The following is a 20800-nucleotide window of genomic DNA, read 5'->3' as shown; positions in this document are numbered from 1 at the left end:
GGAAGGAAGGAAGGAAGGAAGGAAGGAAGGAAGGAAGGAAGGAGAAAGAAAAAGAAAGAGAAAAAGAAAGAGAAAGGAAGGAAGGAAGGAAGGAAGGAAGGAAGGAAGGAAAGAAGGCAGGCAGGCAGGCAAGTGACTGATTTTTTGTATATTCATTTTGTATCCTTAAACCTTGCTGAGCTCATTTATCAGTTCTAGCAGTCTAGATGGAGTCTTTAGGTTTTTCTAAGTATAGAATCATACCATCAGTGAAGATGCTTTAACTTCTTCTTTTCCTAAGGATGCCTTTTATTTCTTTCTCTGGTCTGACTGCTCTTACTAGGATTTCCAGTGCTATGTTGAATAGGAGTGATGCTGTATACATATCCAAAGGAATATGCCAAAAAGACACATGCATTTTTATGTTCATTGCCACACTATTCACAATAGCAAAGGCATAGAATCAACCTAGTTGCTCATCAATGGTGTGTTGGATAAAGAAAATGTGGTACATATACATCATGGAATACTACGCAGCCATAAAAAAGAATAAAATGATATTCTTTGCAGCAACATGGATGGAGCTGGAGGCCATAGTCCTAAGTGAATTAATGAAGGAACGGAAAACTAAATACTGTATGTTCTCACTTATAAGTGGGAGCTAAACACTGAGCACACATGGACATAAACATGGCAAGAACAGACACTGTGGGTTAACGGGGGTGAGGGGAGATGGGCTGAAAAACTACCTGGGTCCAATAAACACATGTAACAGTATTCACATGTACTCCCTGTATGGAAAAATAAAATCTGAAATTTAAAAAAAGAAAAACATCTTTGAAATATTTCAGAAAAACTTTGGATTATCTATTACAAACTAAAATCCACTACAAATTTCTTATCCAAACCTCATGATGGTGAGTGTTATGATTTACTCATCAGTCTAAAATATACATGTTTAATAGCTATTTATGATTTGTAATAGTTGCAAAATACTAATGAAAGTAATCTGCATCTGAAAACACTAAATGAGAGGCCACTAAACAAGCAGTTATTATATTAATAAATTAAGAAATGTTACCAATAATCTAGGAAAAGAGAGCTTAGGAACTTGACATATTATAGCATGTGTAAAAAGTCATTCGGGGCTCAACACAAACAGGAATTATATATAATTTGAGCATTCATTGTCTAAACATGCTGGTTAGTAAATCCTGAAAATAATCTGTAAGCTCTTAATGTTATGCAGGCTAAAATTTAACATAATAAATTGCCTTAGTAGATTTTTTCCTCCATTCCTCCCTCTCTTAGCTTATATAAAGAGTTAAAAATAAATTCAAGGTGTCACAATACCTCAGCCAGTGAAAGCACAATTCACAATATTTTTATACAGATAGAGGCATCCAAACACTGTAACACACAAATATGTTAAGACTGCCAATGGAAACTTAGCTTAAATGCATTTCCCATTTTAAAGATAACAAAAGATTTTGCAAAAATTTTAGATTTTAGGAGAATGCTAGATACTCAATTAAAACTAGAACTATCCACATAATTACAATGTCACTATATTATCAGTATATGAACACAGAATACTTTTCCATTCCAATGATGTAATTTTACTAAAACTCCAAGTTTCCCTGCCTTTTACTTTCCATGTAAATGCAAGATACAGGATATACCCTGAGCTGCAAGAACACTGTTTATTATTTATCTTATTATATTTCTGATTTATGAGAGCAATGAGACCAGAAGGATCAAGGGATTCTTTCCTTACCATCAAGCACTTTATTTAAGGCTAGCATTACCTTCCCATTTTCCTTTTATTTGCCCCATAACCCTATCCCCGGCAGCCCCCTTGTCTTCTCTCATGAATAGGTGATCCTTATCAATAAACCTTTTGTTTCTGCTGGTCAAGCTGGTCATGTTTTAATCTGCCATTACCTGTGCTCAGAGCACTAACAATGTAAACATTCAAGTCACAGCCAGAGTCTCAGAAAGTGAACAGTTCCAGATACCTATCAGGAAAAGAGCAGGGCCCACAGCTCTCAGCTCTCTACAGGAAAGCAGATTTCTACCTGCGCCGTCACTCCAACTGCTCTGGGAAGTAGAACTGAGAGCTCCTGGGGGAAGTCTGGTTCACTCTGAGAGGCAAGTTAAGAATCACCAGTGGTTTCATAACAAAACTGCATTCTGTCACTACTGTCACCTCTCCGATAATTAGTTTGTAACTGCTTAAAATGCCAGGACTGTTTTTATAAGACTAGAAGATGGTTCACAATTGCAATAAGAAATAGAAGAAAAAAATCATACAGCTAGAAAGTAAAATATCCAGTACAATTTCAATAAAAAATTGTACATGTGTATATGGTAGAGGCCAAAAAAAAAAACAAACAAACAAAAAAGCAGCAGCTCTGTGGTATAGCTATGTAAAAACATCAGTGTTCTCAGACTACAATCTGCTGGGACATTTACTTGACCCCAGAATAGCTGAGCCAAAAAGGTAAGAATCTGCTGAGACTTTGGAACTAGGCACTACCTGAGTAGACTATGCAGAGACCTTGCCTAGGCACTGGCAAAGCAGTGGAATCTGGAAAGACCTTGCCTAGGTACCACCTGAGACCCTCAGAGCTCAAAGCAGTACATTCTAATGCTACTAAACTCCACCAAAGCCAGCCACCTTACACAATGCTCAGTAGAGTCCACCAACCACTCATCTCCACACTGCCCTGGACTAAGAACTTTTCTTCTCATTGTTCCTACCCTTCTTTTCTAAGCCTTTTCACTCTGTCCTTTGGAGTTTTATTCCACTATTTTTCTAAATTCCTACATCCTCCTCAGATAATGCTCCCTCACCTTCATACTCCTAACTGAACTGAAATCTGGCCCCATCTCTCTTTTCTTACTTATTTAAAAAAAATTTTTTAGAGAGAGTGTCTCCTTCTGTCACCCAGGCTGCAGTGCACTGGCATGACTGTAGCTCAATGTAACCTCAAATTTGCAGGCTCAAGTGATCCTCCCACCTTAGCCTCCCTAGTAGCTGCAACTACAGGTGTACACCACCACACCCAGATCATTAAAAAATGTTTTTTGTAGAGATGGAGCCTTGCTATGTTGCCCAGGGTGGTCTTGAACTTCTAGGTTCAAGCAATCCTCCCACCTTGGTCTTCCAAAGTGCTGAGATTACGGGTGTGAGTCACTGTGCCCAGTCCTCATCTCTTAATTATGAGATTTTCTCCAACCAGTCATACTGTTTCATACTCCTGTAGTTAGTAAACGGTTCTCAAATATTACAAACCAGACCTCTGCACTTACTACTGCATCTGTTTAGAGTCACTGCTACTCATAAGCTATGCAAACTTGAAGTTAATAAATCTTCCCGTGCTGCATTTTCCTTATCTTTAAAGTTGGAAGAACAATTCTATGTACTTCACAGGGCTGCTGTGAGGTTAAAAATGATTAATTAACGTAATTTTTAGCAGAATGTTTGGCTAATGCTAGCCATTTAAATTTTAAACTTTTTATATACTTAGCCTATCCTGCCTTATCCACTTAGCACACTCCTGTTCATCCTTAAAGTCTTGTTCAAGTATCACTTCTAAGAAGCTATTCTGACAACCTCCTCCTCCAGGCAGAGCCAGTCACTCACTCTATTATGTCCTTAATACACTTCATAATCTAACTCTACTACTGAGTTATTCCTGAACAAATATAGTTACTGACATGGTTCTCTCTTATATTCCAATGTACACTTCTTGGGAGGAATAATTTTCTTCATTAATTTCTGTATTCCTAATACCTAGGATGTTGCCTGCCACAATTAAAAAAATGCCGGTGAGGCTTTGATGTGAATTATTATTAATCAATCTTGTATAGCTTTCTAGGCTAGAACAGGAACAAATGTTAAAAAATGTTATCAAAGTCACAAAATTCTAGCTGGGTGTAGTGGTGTGCACCTGTTTTCCCAGCTACTGGGGAGGCTGAGGTGGGAGGACTGCCTAAGACCAGGAGGTAGAGGCTGCAATGAACTGTGATCACACAACTGCACTCCAGCCTCGGTGACAGAGCAAGACCCTGTCTCAAAACAAAACAAAAACAAAATAGAAAGAGCAAAATAAAGTCATGAAATTCTATTATATTATGTTGGAAAGATTTTTCTGTTCTCAAGAAATAAAATCAATCATGAAAAATCACTTTAAATCACTTAGATAATATTTAGGACTTAAAACTCTGCAACAACAACAAAAATCTGTGTGTGTGTGTGTGTCTGTGTGTCTGTGTGTGGTGAAAGCAAGGAGGAGGAGAAAGGGAAAATGAGAGATGTTGCAAACAAAAGGTCTCTTGGGATGCAATATTTGTCATTTTAAAGTAACAACACTTAAATGGGTAAGTTTTGAAATGAAAACTTTTGGACACTTTCCCCATTTTATCAATATATTGATATGATTTGACTAAAAGGTGTTACTCTAGCATAAACAAAAGGAAATGCCATATAGCAAATAATGTTTAATTTAGTCCTTTGTAAGTCTTTACTTTTAAAATAAATATAGTCAAATGGTAGTTTTTGGGTGAACTACAACTTCTGAATAACTTTCAGGGAGAAGCAGAGTGCTATCTCCCACCTCCACCCTGAAATACACTATAAACTCTAGGAATAGCAATTTTCTGAACAGAAGTGGGAAAAAATAAAAGTCATAAAAGTGAAGTCACATATGACTTTTTCCCACAAACTACTTTCACATGTCTTTGAATGATGGTTCCATGTCATCTGGTCTCAGTGCTCTGCTCCAGCAGTGGCAAGTGGTACAGGTAGATTGAGAGAGAATGATTCTAGTTTTTAGTTTTTATTTTCATGATACCTAATGATTTTCCAGCCTGGAAGCCTTCCTCGCTTACCTCTGTTTTTCAGTGGCGGCAGTGTAGGGTGCAGGTCTTTATTACACTCGTTCCTTTCTGTGCAGCATTCAATTGATCTTCTTTGATGAGGAATGGGAGTGTCCTATAATTGAACCCAAACAGCTATTAGTGAGTTTCTTCTGAATTTCAAAGTCACATCATCTAAAACTTTAAAAATTGTCACTATTAAGAGAACTAATTTAAAATTCTAATAATTTCACTCAAACACCTTAAATATGTTCTCTTCTATAAGCTAATTTAGTTCAAGTTACCATGTATTATCTTACTGCAACTTCTGCATTTCAACAAAATTACTACTACATTTCTAATAACTAGTGTGCATTGTATAAACTGAGGAAGAAGGTTTGGATTAATGCAACAAGCTAAATTGGATTTTGAAGAAGATACTCTAATGGGACACTAAGAAAGTAGTTAACAGCAAAAATAAAAATAATATTTGATTTCAAAACGAAGGAATAATTGGTCCAATGGAAAATTTCAGTTTTCTAAATTACAATCACGTGTCACTTAAAGACAGGGGTACGTTGTGAGAAATGTGTTATGAGGTGATTTTGTCATAGTGAGAAGATTACAGAGTACACTTGCACAAACCCAGATGGTACAGCCAACTACACACATAGGCTATAAGATGAAGCCTATTGTTCCTAGGGTAAAAATCCATACAGCATGTCACTGAACTTAATACTGTAGGCAATTAAGGCACAATAGTATCCATCTGTGTATCTAAACATAGAAAAGGTAGAGTCAAAATATGGTGCTGTCATATTATGGGACCACCATCCACTGTCATCATACATACCACCTGTTGCTGATGTTTTTGTGCAGCACGTGACTATACTGAAAATGGGCTGGCCAAGAAAAAGAATGGTTTTATCTTGCTTGAAACTTGTTGGAAATCTAGCCAATGAAAGGTTACAGAATCAAGTTATCTTCCTTACCCGACACTGAAAATCTGAGCCTTCTAGTCCTAGGCATCCAGAAGTGACGACAGGCATCCCAGAGTCATCTTCTTCTATCATCGTGAAACAATATCCGTCTGTGCTGAAGATCAAACAGGCAAAGTGAGAAACAGAATGTGTGTGTGAGAGTCGGTGTGTGCGTATATCTAGGGAAAAAGGAAATAAGTGATGTGTATCATTTGTTTTATTCCAACAAGGAGAACGTCAATGATCTGTTAAGACAATCCAAAAGCTTCCTTTTATGAAAATGGATTTAATAAAGATAAAAATATTTTGTAACATCTCCTCTGTCCAGAAACTTGTGAGAAAGAAGGATCTAACATTTCCGTATAACATACATCATTAATTACCATGAACAACCATAGATACCAATTACTGAACACTTATTTTGGCCCTCCACAGATATTACTTTTCCAGACAAATCCAGACAAACTCTGTGAGGAAGGTAGCACTACTGTTGCTTTCTATATGAGGACACTGAGGCTCAGAGGGCTTGAGTAACTTTCAAAGGTCTTACAGTTAGTGACAAGGAGTTCAAGGGTGTCAATCCAGGCAGGTGACTGTTTATCCTGTTCTACTTGTTCTGAGACAGTGAAATACACTTATTTCTTATTAAAGCACAAAAACTAAAGACAGGTAGGAGTTAGGATCAGCATAGCATAACTGAGATTCTTACATTTAGTACCTCTGCTTCTGGGATACCCTGTCATATGAAGAAATTAAGCTTTGTTGTAAGATGTATGGGCTTCATTTGGGGGTGGAGGAAAGATGGGCAACAGAAAGAAGGGATCTTGATAAGATAGTGGAAAGAAAATTTTAAATTCTGTATGGTTTTCCAGATTAAAAATAGTTTTCACTTATTCTACATCATTTAATCCTCTCAACAATAAGAAAAAGAAAGTATTATTATGCCCATTTTACATTGAGGAAATTAAAATTATAAAAGGGTAGCAAACGTGTACAAGGTCACAGAACCAACAGTTACAGAACTGGGCCTTGAATCAAGGGCCTCTCACTTCACCATGTGTTTTCTGCTATGCCCTTTAGGACTAAAATAAAAAACAAATCTGTTACATATAAAACTGTTTGTAAACAGACATTAATATCTTCACAAGTTTGTGAAGACTCTCAATATAACTCATATGCCAGCACTGAATGTTTTAAGAAATAAAGTGCTAAACTATATTTCCATCCTTTTCTCATACATATGCATGCTCAGTGTCCAAGACAGATATGGCAATGTAATCTTGAAAGGTCATGGGAATAAAGCTCTGAGAATGGTATTAGCCATGATTTGTGGGTTTGTCTATTCTGTCTTAGTGGTAGCAGCATGCTGCTATATGTTAGCCCTTCAGTTATTATCAACACCCTCAGAATTGTTTACTTGTTTTATAAGCCTCAAGTGATCCAAAATACTTCACTTAATAAGAGCCAGCACAATAAAATTCAAACATACTAATAATGAATGGCTAAAAAGGACCAATGATAAATCCTTCTGTTAGACCAAGGTCAAAAAGCATGAATATTGCTGGAAGAAAGATTGTCTCTGAACGGCCCATGCCTTGAACTCTTTGGGCCTTTTTAACCAGTTTACTGAAATTGCTATAAAAACGTAAAACATGTAAACACCGAATGAAATAATTAAAATATCTGTTCCTTAGAAATTTACTTTAAAAATATGAACAAGTAACACCTGTGACTTTTTTATTCTTTTCCGTCATATTTAGACTACATGTATAACTTATATTTCTCATCAAAATCAAAATTCAAAAATTATCAGAAATCATAGTCATTCTAATTTTATGATATCACGAAGGTATAGGGGCTAGAGAAGTATCCTAAATTAAATCTAAAGACTAATTTCTCCTTATCATGGGTTCTTCTTACTCAAAATACGAGTAAATAGAAATGTACTTTTAGACAACTTTTAAGAATCAAAAAAAAAAGCAAAGAAAAAGCTGGTAAAGCTATTGTCAAGTTACTGCTACAATGTCCTAGGAAATATAAAGAAACATCAGAGAGAGTAAATTCAAGCTTTAAAAATACTCCTTGTCTACAAAGAGAGAGGAGCTAAACATATAAAGAGGGGAAAGGGAGGGAGACCCTGAGAAAATAGTCCATGTCCCATAAGCCATAAATTCACAAAGGAATCAAATATTTAGTTGGAAGACAAGAAAGGAGGTGAGACAGCATTTCAATGGCATATTAGCTGCCACAAAGCAAATTAATTTCTATGCTTCCCACTGCCATTGCTCTCCAGCAAGGAACATCAACCGGAAACTAGCATTACAATTACAGAAGTTCAAGAATTACTTGAAAACTTTCAACCCTAAAGCAAGTACAAATGGAAACAAAGCTATGTTCCCCAGTCAAAGCTAATCAATTTTGCCCACTCTAAGAGATGGCTACAGGCTGTCACAATTAACTCCTACCATTGGCCTATGTGAACATTCTGCTGCCTGGTTGCCATGTTCAAGCTTAGTTTTGTATATAGATTGTTACCCTCATTCCCAGAGTATTGAAAGTGATAAAAAGGTAAGATGAAGAATCACAAAGGAAATAAAAGTGGAAATAATTTTAAACAAAATTGAAAGTAAGTGAGATATATACATGAACATAGGATGAATCATGGAACTTTAGTAATGATTATGAATGAAATAAAACGACAATTGATGTAACATTTCAAAAATGCTGTCCCTGTGTTATAGACAAAGAAAAGTGATAGCAAAATGAAACAGTAGTTGAGCGCACAAGCTATTCAGTCATCAGTGCTAATTGCCTCTTGACATAATGTTAACTCATGAAAAAGCAACGCACGGGAGAATTTAAAGACTGCATGAAGTCAAAGCAGTTATAATACAAGCCTTGTTTTTCTTGAAGAGGATTCAGGGAAAGAAGAAAAATAATATGATAAGGAAAGAAAAAGAAAACAAACAATTTTGTTCCAATTCTTGGATGATTATACAGGTTCCAGGCTCCTTAAGTTTTCCAAATATTCCAAAAGTAAAGGACAGTCTACAAGGAACATCTAGAAAAATCATCAGACATTTAACTGCCTCAAGATATTTTCAGTGTGCCCAGGTGAACATACACTTGCAAGAAAGGTGTCTACCTGTTTTAAAGCTTCAAGGGACCAAGCAATACTCTTTTTAGGTAGATATGCATTCAGAGAATAGATGCATTTATTATGGTCAAGAATTTATTTCATTTATTATGGTTAAAATAGATTTATAACACAGTCTTCTGGAACCCAACTCATTCATTAGTTGTTGTAGAATGGTTAGAAACCAATTTTATAAGATGTCTAAAACTGCATTGACCGCATCTTTATTTAACAGGAGTACAGTGTTTACAAGGGTTACCCAAACTTTGGTCTCTTTAATTCTATTCTTCCACTAAGATCTTATGTTTCTTTACTGTAAACCCCAGTGTTGTTCATATAGCCACCACAGTTGAGAAGAGACTCTTGTATAACTTTTCCTCTAACAGTTTAGATCTTTATAAAGATTCATTTAACTGTAAAACAATTTTTTAAAGTATTAGTTAAAAAGAGTTTATTTGCTCTGTTCAATCAAGTGATAGGAAATTTGAAAGCATTATATTTATATGATGGGTATCTGCTCAGTTGCATCTGGCTGGAAAGATTAACAGTTTTTCTACAACAACTCTTACATTTCTTTTGAATTTCTTTTACATTTTAGTCAGAATTGATTTTTAAAGGTTAACTGATTTTAGGTCATCCGTAAACAAGTTCTTAAGAACACCTTGTCTTCTAAAATATCTATTTCACACTCAAGGGAATAAAGTCAGTTTTCAGTTTTTGTCACAGGTAAATGCAAAGATACACATGACTTTTAGAATTACCATTTAAATGGTGCAGCTTTTTAGTCCATTAACTAAAATAGCTGAAAGCTGCTCACAGCTTTGTTAACAGTGGTACGTTTTACACTTATCAAGCATACTATGACTCGAGCAGAGTTGGGTGCTGAGTATGCAAGGGTGCATTCTGAGGAACTCATAGTCTATGAAGGCCACCAATCCTGGAAAAGAGAAAAGTCATTCAACTTCCAGGAACAGGGAGACATCATAAGCTACCTAAGTGTTTCTACCGATTATGAAGTAACCGAAGAAGAATGCTGAGTAGTGGTAATTATCAAAGTAATACAATCCTACTTTTTTTCCCCTATTATCTTAGATGATGGATTCCCATAGCGGTGGAGGGAATACAGCATGAAATACATGTGGGTCTACTTTTCCCTTCCCTGGCTTTCCTTCTGAGGGGTCACAGTATGGGCAGAAGGTGAAGTTACAACATTAATGACAAAGTACCAATGTGAGAGATGCCCCTTTTGTTTTATCCTCAAGATCATGTAACTATCAGATATCCTTCCCTGATACCCTTACCAAATGATTTAGCATTTTGTTTATTTTTTTCTATGAGGTGCATGATTTGCTGAAATTGTCTCAGTTTTTACATTCAACCAGCATTAGTATAATTTCACCCAATGCAGACCCTCACCACATCTCACCTCGATGGCTCTGAGGGCCTTCCTGCAGAACTTCCTCTCTCCTCTCCTGACTCCAACCCATTCCATACAGCAGGCCTGATAAATCTCACATTTTTTGTCTCTGCTCAAAAATCTTCAATAGTTCTCTCTGTATAATTTTAAAGTGCCCTGCACGATCACTTTATATTAACTCCAACAACAAACTGGGACCATCTAACATTCTCACTGATGACTCACAAAAGGCACAAAAGGAGAGTTCTTCCTATAAAAGCCTCCACAGGTGAATTTAAATTTCAGCCTCTAACAACTGAATTAGAAGTTCTCATGAAGAACCCACCATTCTCTTAGGTGCAATGGTTTGAAATCAACATCTTCTACCGGAAAAAAAATAATTATATAGATCAATATTTACATGGCCTGGGCAACAGTGGAAAAAATAAAACCCTGGATGGTTTATAATGACATTCAGAATGCAAGGTAAAATGTGCAAACAAACTGGAACAATGCACACTTAAATCCTCTGAGACCTTAGGTCAGGAGCACCTGTTTGAAAACACACCACCACACTCAGCAAGAGGTTTAAAACCTGTGTTAACACAAGCTTTGTTAAAAGGCTCAGAGCCCCTATGCTTTTCTTTCTTCCCCCTGAGACTCTTCAGGATATAGAGTTGGAGGCTTATCTAATTCCTCATTTAAGCAGTCTGGTGTCATTTGCACATCCTTTGCACAAACATTCCATTTGATTTATTATATCTGTAAACCCTGAAAACTCCCCAGCCAGGAGAATTCTTGGTAAGAAACCAGTAAGATAAGTAAAGAAGTATTAAAGATTGTCTTTGAAGAAAACAGTCAAAAGTAATTTTTTTAAATGCTTAACATTCGTGAGGAAGTGGAGGGACTTGAGAGAGGTTGTGAGATAGAGACAAATATGTGATTACAGACCACATCAAGTAAAACAAGGAATGATATGCAAAGCCAGATTTGATTATATAGAGAAAAAATACATAAACAAGGCTGAGATAACACTTGCTAGGACAGGAAAATGAAACAGAACATTGGCATGTTGAAAGCCACATAAGAAGAGTTACTCAAGGAAACTACAGCACTCAAGGTATGCAGTGATGGTCTGTCATCCTAGGAGAAGAATCTGAAAACGGAACTGAATGGATTACAACGCAAAGTGACACATGGAAAGATATTTAGAAAACAGACGCTATCTCGAGGGAGACAGGACAATGGCTTTACCCCTTACTTTCAAATATAGATATGAAAAAGGCTCTATTTCTGTATTCAGTCATGCTGTGTTTGTACTACATCCTTTAATGTGAATGTCATGATCAATGTAAATGGCATGGATTTTGGAAGCAGCTGTATCTGCACCTGACAGAGATCAAGCCAAGAATGATTTTGGCCTTGGTGAAGGCTGGTAGAGTAACTGATGGTACTGAAAAGAAGTTTACAAGCTTCTAAAACCTTGCACATGTCCTCCAAATTAGCACGTGGAATTTCAGGTTCTCTTGTAAGTACAATTGATTCTTGCCTCCTTTTGGATTATTCTCTCCAGCTAGGTGGAAGTGATAATGAAGATGAAACTTACCACAACACTCAGTTTGACTAAGATCTGGGTGGTACAAGGCCTCAGGCCAGAAAATTTAGACCAGCCCTTTTCTAAGGTACACGTTAGAAAATACAACCTTATCCTTTACACTGTTTTACCTGGAAGGGTAACACTTAGTGCAGTATCACTCAAGGTGTGTTTCCCTGCAGGTCAGCAAACTGCTTGCTACTGATCTGTGAAGGTGTGAATTTAAAAATGAAAACTTGTATAGCAATCTAAAGGAACAAATTTATGTCTGTTGAAGGTAAATAATAGGCAATAAAAATGGAGCGTATATTTTGCAAGTATTTTAAAAATTAATTTTTCTAAGAATTTGTTTTATATTATACTGTAGCAAATCATCAGTATACAATTTATTGTGGAGGGAAAATTATCTTTCACTAGAGATAGCTTGAGAAGTACCGATTTGGAGGTAGAGAGTAGAGTGTGCTTACAGGAATGGAAGTAGAAAGTCCTGAATTTATATAGGTCTTAGGACAAAGAAACAAATGTAGCCCCTGTGATTCACATATGACTGATCTTAGCTCACAGGAAGATTCAACTGGAATCAATACTTCATTAGGAAAATACATATGCCTTTTACTCAAGAGTGTATGTTTGCTTCTTTGAAAACCAATGCCAGAACTGGCTGCTGGCCAAGAATTCAGGACTTTGGAGTCCTGGCCACAATTTTTCTATCATATTATCATGACTATGGAAAATCACTTAACTTTTTAGAGCCTCGGAATTCTCACCTAGCAAACATAGACACTGCCACATTCTTTATCAGATTGTTACAATGAATAAAGAAAGGTAAAAGTAAACAAGCTAATATTCATAAAAAATTCAGTAAATTTTAGTTTTCTGTTAACTTCTACAAGGTTAACCCACTGATGTTGACTGCAATGATATATCTGTGTTCTTTTGAGGGGTTCCATTTTTACTATTGCTGTTTTTCTTTCTGTTGTATTTTTGTTTACTTTTTCTTTGCTATCATAAATCAAAGGTTGACAACCATACAATACATAACCCATTTTGATCTGACTTCCATCTCTACTACATTAAATATCTCTAAACTGCAGTTATCAGTGTCAATAAATCTGATTGCCATGTTTCAGTTCTTATCCTACTCTAACAGATCCAACATAGCTGACCTTACTACCTCTCTTAAGTAAACTTGGCTTCAGTGACACCAGACTCACTGCTTTATTGTGAATTCTTTAGTATCTTGCAGACATCCCCTTTACCTAAGCATTAAATGTCTCATGGCCAAGTCATACTCTAGTAGATGGTTCTATCATTAATCCCAATTCTTCATACTTTACCATGGACATTGCTTCCCCTTGACTGTGACCTTGATTTTGTCACTTGATTTGGAAAATTCAATGTCAGAGGACACAATATGAGCAGAAACTTTAAAAGATTACTCCTTCACACTCCTGAGAGAAACAATATGCCTTGTGTAGCTGCTGGTCCAAAATTAAAATAAGAAAAATGAAGAAATGTGCAGCAGGCCTAAACTCAAACAGCAGCAAGAAGTGAAGCCCACTCAATCCAAGCAGAGTGCAGCACAGATACAGCCTCCTTATAAACCCCGAATGAAAAATAAATGTCTTTAATTATAAGCCATTGTGGTTTTGAGGTTATCTGTTTCACAGCAAACAGTGACTAATGCTCTGTGCACTTGGACCTCTCTCCTCAACCTCTTCTCTGAGTCCCAGATCCATATCCAACTGCATACTGATACCTCTACTCAGATATATCAAAAACCTCAAATGTATCATGTCCAGATTGGAACTTGGTTCTTTTCATTAAAAGTCTACCCCATGCATTTAAATCTACATCCGGGAACTTGTAAAGGCTCTCTGGTTGTCCTCCTAGATGATATCTAATTCATAATCACACAACTCTACCTTCTAAATATTTCTCAAACAGATCCCATTAACTCCTACACCAGCACCACCCTAGCTCAAGATCATTTTCTTGCACATAAACTGATTTTACCCAATCCACTGTTCAATTTCCCTGACCTAACTATTCTTGAATTCACTTCTGTCTCCTTCTAATATATCCAATATTCTGCAGCAAAGAAACAAATCAGATCATGTCTACCCACAGCCACTCCTGTGCAAAACTCCCTTCACTTGCTTCCCAACACCCTTAGGAATAAGATCACATTCTCAATATCGCCCACCAGGTCACAGTCACTATACCTCCTGTCTCCAGGCACAGCTCCTACCACTGTACTCTACTGTTCCTACTCCCTGCTCCTACGCCCTGTACTCTAGAAAAAAACAGTTTCTTTTGAACATGCCGAGCTTCTTCCCACAACAGAATTTCCACTGCAGATACCCCTGACTGAATACTTTCTACCAAATCCACTTAGGATACCCAAATGGCTTATCAGGAAAATAGGACAAAATATTTGAAACCAGGTTAATTCTGGAAAATCCTGATCACCAGGACAATAGCTCAAATGACACACACAGATGTATTCTGAATACCACAGACTTAGACACAATAGTAAAATACCCCACACTACTTTGTTTCCTCCTGCTAATTTTCTTTCTTTCAAACATTTTTAAACTTTCCTGATACTTTTTCTATTTACTATAAAGAGGCAGTGTTTCCCTGGAAAAAACTGAGCTTTGGAATCATTTTACCTTGGCATAAAATTCAGTGGTCACAACTTTGTAGCACAAGAGTCAAACTACTAGACCTCTTCCGATCTGAAATTTCATTTGTCTAACGGTGAGAATAAGTTGTTTTGCTGACTAAATGAGATATATATTTATGAATATACCCAGGTTTCCTCCCTGTGTTACTTAGTCAATATGTGTTTCTTGTGCTAAATATACTAGGTTCTTGGAATACCCTGGTAAGCTTATATTTATATTAGATTTTGCTTCGTGGGAAACTTAAAAACTTTTTTTAAAAACCTCTCAGAAAGAAAAAAAAAGCATTCGACCCAGCTTTGCGTACCTTCTGGCTAATGAAGCCTCAAAGGATTGCCCAAATATTCTACCTGGGCTCTAAACCTAGCAGTCCACCTTCCTATTTCAGTCCACATCCCCTCTTGAAGCTTAAGGTACACTCTGCTTCTCTGACATTTCAACTCTTGAGGGCCACGCTCTTCCGAATAGCTGACCCACTTCTCTCTTGGCACACATTGGCTTCGTTGGGCTATAGCTCTTTGTTCACTGTTGACCTTATCGTAAGGAGTAAATGTAGCTATAGTGATCAGAGGAATGGATGGAGCTGCATAAAGGCATGTAAGGAAGAGAAAGGCCAAACAGTCGTTTCAAATGTCATAAAGTATCTATAAAAACATGATCACCGATTAAAGAGTATTTTCTAGAATTTGGAAAATGCCTTTCTTAGAACTGGTGGAATCACATGAGCTCTACCACTGTACTGCTTCCCAGAGTCAGTTTATGAATATTCCCAGCAGCTTAGGTGTTCTTTCTAAAATACAAACAACATCAGCATGATGAATGGTTGAAACAAACAAACAGACAAAATCACATGCATATGACGGCCCCTGATGTTTAACTAATTGTGGCGACCAGGTCTTTTGAAAGAAAATCATTGGCATTTGCACCTTTACAAGGAGCCTGGGATCTGAGGTCTGTGTTCATGTGTATATGTGCTGTCTGGAGGGAGGAAAAAGAATCTTAGAACATTGTTTCAGGATGAAACACAATTCAGTATTTCTCTAAAACAAGCACAGCTCTAAGAGTTTATGACAGTGTTAGGCACTGTTCTCTAAAATGTGTTCTTTGAAACACTAGCCTACAGTTGCATAGTTGAAAAAGTGTGACTTTTTGTTAAAGCTAGCTTTAAATTATTAATATCACCAACCTGCAAATATTGTTGACCGAGTCTTCTGGACAATGGTGGTGGCATTTACAACGCAAGATCTTTGGACGGGGGGTGGGGGCTGTACTCTCACCATCCTCTTTCTTGCTGCCCACGTTTAATTTTCCTGCACTTCGCAAAAGCATGTTATCAAGGAAGTTTGCTGAAAGAAGAAATAGTAAGAGTTAGGCATCTGTGGGGTAGGCTGCCCTAGTCTTCTGTTCAAAGGAAAACATGAGATTACATTCTAAAATGAAGTATTCAAGATACTTAAAGATTTAAACAGAAAAGCAGACATTTTGGTATTTTGATTAAAATCATGTCTTTTACCCCAGTATATGCCTCATACAGAATAAAGAAAGACCCATATCCTTTCAGGATGGTCTTTTATGTATTAAATTGTTAACAGCTATATTTAATTGAGTGCAAGGAACTCAACGAGACATTATATAGACAACCTCTACTATATCTGGCAATTCTACGGGTAAATACTATCATCCCCATTTTTCAGATGAGAACATTGAGATTCAAAGTTTAAGAGATCTGCACACAGCCAATAGACTATGGAGCCACAGCATTTAAACTCAAATTGTTTAAGCTTTAAAACTGTCTTTCTACCATATCACATAGTTTCTCTACTTTAGGTATATTGTGTACTTTTTAAAGAAATTATTAGAAATATTTAATCTGTAAAATTGGGAAAGAAGATAAAAACTTAGTTAACATCAAGACATATTTCAAAAGATACATCTTCCCCATCAGCATGGGGAAATGCAAAATGCCTATTACTGTAGTGATGTTTCCACCATCTTTGATAGAAGGCACCTTGGTAGACATGATCTCTCAGAAAGAGAAGTTATGGGTTCAACATTAGGCTTTACTATTTACTAAGTTAGCTGTCCTTAGATAACTTTATAAATAATCTTGTGACTCATTTTCTTATCCTTAAAATGGAGATAATTATAGACACCAAATCTCACGTCAACAGCTTAGAATGTTTGTTACATAGAAGAGGACATGCATTCATTAATATCTATTTTGTTTCAGGCATTTTAGTAAGAGCTCTTATATATGCCATGTAACTGCATAAATTGTCACTGTGAGCAATTTTCAATTTAAAATCTCTCTCATAACACATTTAGCTTATCTATAGTGAAATCCAAGATCAACAAAAATATTTTAAAATTTCTGGGTTAAAAAAAAATTGAAATTCTAGGTCAGAAGTACAAGATATGCCACACATTTTTTATAGTTTTCAACAAAAAATGAATGTCTGCATGTAATGGTTCCATCAGAGAATTAGAAGTTTATTTTTTTAAATCTGTGATAATTTTTCCTGACCTTCTGCATGTTAAACTAATTATTCAAATTCTTACAGAAAAAAATAGTTGAAAAAGCAATAAAATATGTTGTCAATATATCAGAATTTCCTAAGATTAACTCTAATATTTCATTAAATTATTCAAATTTATACAAGATGTGCATCTAACTTTCTCAAACAGTTTCCTGTAAATTTTGTTCAGAAAAAAAAAATGTTGATTGCAGTGGGCACCTGTGGCATATGAGAAGATTGTCATATACAGAATCCCACCCCGAGCCACAGCGATTTTGATTCTGCAGGTCACAGGCGAGCCAGGAAATGTGCTTATTCAACAAGATCTCATATAATTGTGAAAAAAATTACTTGTAGACTCCACTTAGAAAAACCCACCAGATTAAGCAAATATGTATTTCAACCACACAATTACTTCCAATACATGTTATTATTTCTATATAATAGTGTGCTCATCCTTAGGTTAAATTTCCAAATAAAGTGAAGTTAAATAGTTCACGTCACTGCCTTATCTTGAAAGCCATTTGTTCCAAGGTTGTCCACATGAGAGTGTAGCACCGCTTGGTACCCCAGAGTAGTGTGTGTAGGTGTACCTATATCTCACCTTCTTGTGGTAAGCTCCTTCTTTTTAAATCTGGTTCTCAATGTTACTGCCTATATGACCTGAGTCACCTCAGCAGACCAAGTAATAAAAATAGAGTATTTAAAACTTATTACTTCCTGCTTTCTTTCATACCAGACCCTTTATTTTTCATGCTTTAAAACACAATAAAAATTCATTTATGATGCAAATGTCTACTAGCAAATAGGTATTGGGCGCCCTCCCATTTTCCAGGCACAGCCTGTGTAACTAGGATGAATTAAACATACACAGAACTTACCAGTTGGTGGGAAAAGCTGTTAAATGGAACACTGACACCAAATGGTCTAAAGTAGAAAAGAAAACATCCTCATGTGATTGGAAGTAAGATGCTATTTTCTAAGAAACATTTTAAGAGAAAATTCATGATTTTGTCACATTGTGAATTTATTTAAAGAGCGGTATAAAATTTGGCTAGAAGAAGGTTCTTTGCAATATTGCTTATAACAACCCATATTTACAACAGTAGAGGATTAGGTATATTTGTAAAATGGGATTCCTATATATCCATTAAAATGCTGATGTAGAAATCTATTTACTGACAAGAAAGAATGTTATAGCATAATTTTTTGTTTTACTTACAGGGTATTCTAGTTATTAAATCCCACTCTCATAAGAGAAAAAGGGGCTAAGAAAATGAACCTACACTATGAAATCAAGGGAGAAGACACTAACAATAAAAGCCTGAAAAGCAGAAAGACAAGCAGTCACTTGTCTACAGAATCAAAATTGCTGTGGCTCGGGGTGGGATTCTGCGTAAGACAATCTTCTCATATGCCACAGGTGCCCACTGCAGTCAACATTTTTTTTTGGACAAAATTTACAGGAAACTGTTTGAGAAAGTCAGATGCACATCTTGTATGAATTATGAATAATCTAATGAAATAACAGAGTTAATAATTAGAGAGGAAACTCTGATATATTGAATTGATAACAAATCTACAAAAGCTGATTCTTAAGCCAAATGTGGGGAAAAGCTAAGAAGCAAAGCTTTATCGCTTAACCCCCAAAAGCTCCAGAAATGGTATCATAAAGTACTTCTAAAAGTAATTCTAAAAGGGGGAAGGGGATATTAAAACAGAAGGAGGCTGAAAATATATTTATAAGTACAGTAATTAGAACTTCAGATATCCTTTCTTATTCCCTACAGGCTAGCAGTATTTCTTTCCTACCCCTGCAGGAGACAAGAAGGGTAAAAGTAATATACATATCACTGAAATGCCTTCTTTATTTTTCCATTTTACCATCGAAGCCAAGGACTGTAGGACAACAAGCACAGAAGAGGGCAGGAGTACCATCTTACTGCAAACATTCAGTGAACATTCACACTGGATGTTGCCTCCTCCAGTTCACCTCCCCACATGGCTTCCAGAACTCAATGCAGCCTGGTATGCACCTTCTTTACTGGGTAATTTGACCAGGTCAAGAACAAAGAGCATAAAGATAGTGATACTGTGAGTTTCTCAGTGAAACAGCCCTGCAATGTTATCCTACGTGAGGCCCACTGGTGACAACAGAGCTTCCAGTCACTTCTTCTGTGATCCATTCTCATACACATGGGCCACTAATTCAGGGTAAACAGATATTTGAAAAAACCTCAAACATCAAAGACTGAGAATAAAACAAACACTACTTGGAAGAAGTAGATTATAGTAAAGAAAATAAAGACTTTAAAAATTATTATTAATACCCTCATCTTACAAAAATACATTACATCATGAAACAAGAACACATTGCTCTAAAAAGAGAATAACAAGTAAAGAACTTCAAAAATATAATTGCATAAATGAAAATCCCAGCAGGTGAAATGAAAGATAAAGATTAGGAAATCTCCTACAACACAGCACAAAATACAAGGATGGAAAAGTTAAGTAACTTAGAGCATGAATCCAGATTCAACATCTGAATAATATTAGTTCTAGAAAGAAAGACTTGAGAAAACAGAGGGAAGAAAATCATCAAATAATCACGCACGGCCTTCATAATGAAAACTCATGAGTTTCTAATTTGAAAGAACCCATATAGCACCTGAGAACAGATCCATGCCATGTCACTGTAAAATTCGGTAACACTGGAGACAAAGAGACACCCTAATGCTTTTTATAAAGAGAGAAAAAGTGAGGGAGAAAAAGAGAAAAGAGATAAAAAAATAAGTATGGCATTGAACTTTGTTCAGAAAACCTAGAAACTAGAATAAAATAGAACAATGCCTTCAAAAGTCTGAGGGAAAATTTTTCCATATCAGAAATAAATACCTGGGCAAATTAAGAGTGAAGGTAGGGGAAAAAAAGCATTTTAATATTTTCAGTCTCAAAAATTTACCTCCTATGTATCCTTCTCAGAAAGTTATTGGAGGAGATATTCCATCCAAAGTATAAACAAGAAAAATACCTTGGATATTCCATCCAAGGTATAAACAAGAAAAAAGATGGAATAGGTACCTGCTAATGGTAGGTCCTTCCCAAGAGAAGATGAAGCTTACCTCCAAGACAATGGTAAATGTGGCTAATAAGATGAGACATTGCAGAGGACTTCAGGAGCAAGCAGGTCTCATTGAAGGCAGGTCAAAAAATGTTGGAAGAGAGAACTCTTAAGATGTGGAAATTAATAAGATGACTTATGTATTTTAAATTTACACTGGGAGTTTGGAAACACATTTGTAATGAGCACAGGGGACAAAGGAACTAAATATTTAAACCAAATATTTACAGATGGGAGACTGAAATATGTACATATGTAGTGGAAGCAGGAATGGGAAAAAAGAACTAAATCCTCATCTTTGATAGTGGAAAGTCAAAGGTAATGCCTACAATTGAATAATAAAGAAGCAGTAGTACAGTATCTATTTAGAGATATAGAAGAAAATGCCAAAACAATGAAAAGAGGCACAGGTGTAGTTGCGACAGGGAAAGGAGAACTTGGGAGGATGTTTTTTAAAAAAATAAATAAATCTCTTTATGTAAAAACAAACCTACTGTAGTGTGTGTGTGTGTGTGTGTGTGTGTGTGT

General features: G+C 36.2%; 1 protein-coding gene across 4 annotated transcripts in view; it reads right to left on the bottom strand.

Annotated features, from left to right (window-relative positions):
- Positions 1-20800, bottom strand: part of BMPR1B (bone morphogenetic protein receptor, type IB) — a 163432-nt gene that overhangs the window by 40306 nt on the left and 102326 nt on the right. For all 4 annotated transcript variants that reach the window (XM_011994205.1, XM_011994207.1, XM_011994204.1 and 1 more), the window contains exons 2-4: positions 15822-15981; positions 5835-5937; positions 4876-4978 (exon numbers count right to left, since the gene is read on the bottom strand). In XM_011994205.1, coding sequence (XP_011849595.1) covers positions 4876-4978; positions 5835-5937; positions 15822-15964 — 349 coding nt within the window. In that variant the 5' untranslated portion in view covers positions 15965-15981. The remainder of the gene's footprint in view (positions 1-4875; positions 4979-5834; positions 5938-15821; positions 15982-20800) is intronic.

The sequence above is a fragment of the Mandrillus leucophaeus genome, unplaced genomic scaffold, assembly GCF_000951045.1.
Source record: "Mandrillus leucophaeus isolate KB7577 unplaced genomic scaffold, Mleu.le_1.0 Scaffold447, whole genome shotgun sequence".
NCBI classification, from domain to species: Eukaryota; Metazoa; Chordata; class Mammalia; order Primates; family Cercopithecidae; genus Mandrillus; species Mandrillus leucophaeus.
Note: the sequence above shows the minus strand (reverse complement) of the source record. Positions and strands in the feature narration are given on the sequence as shown.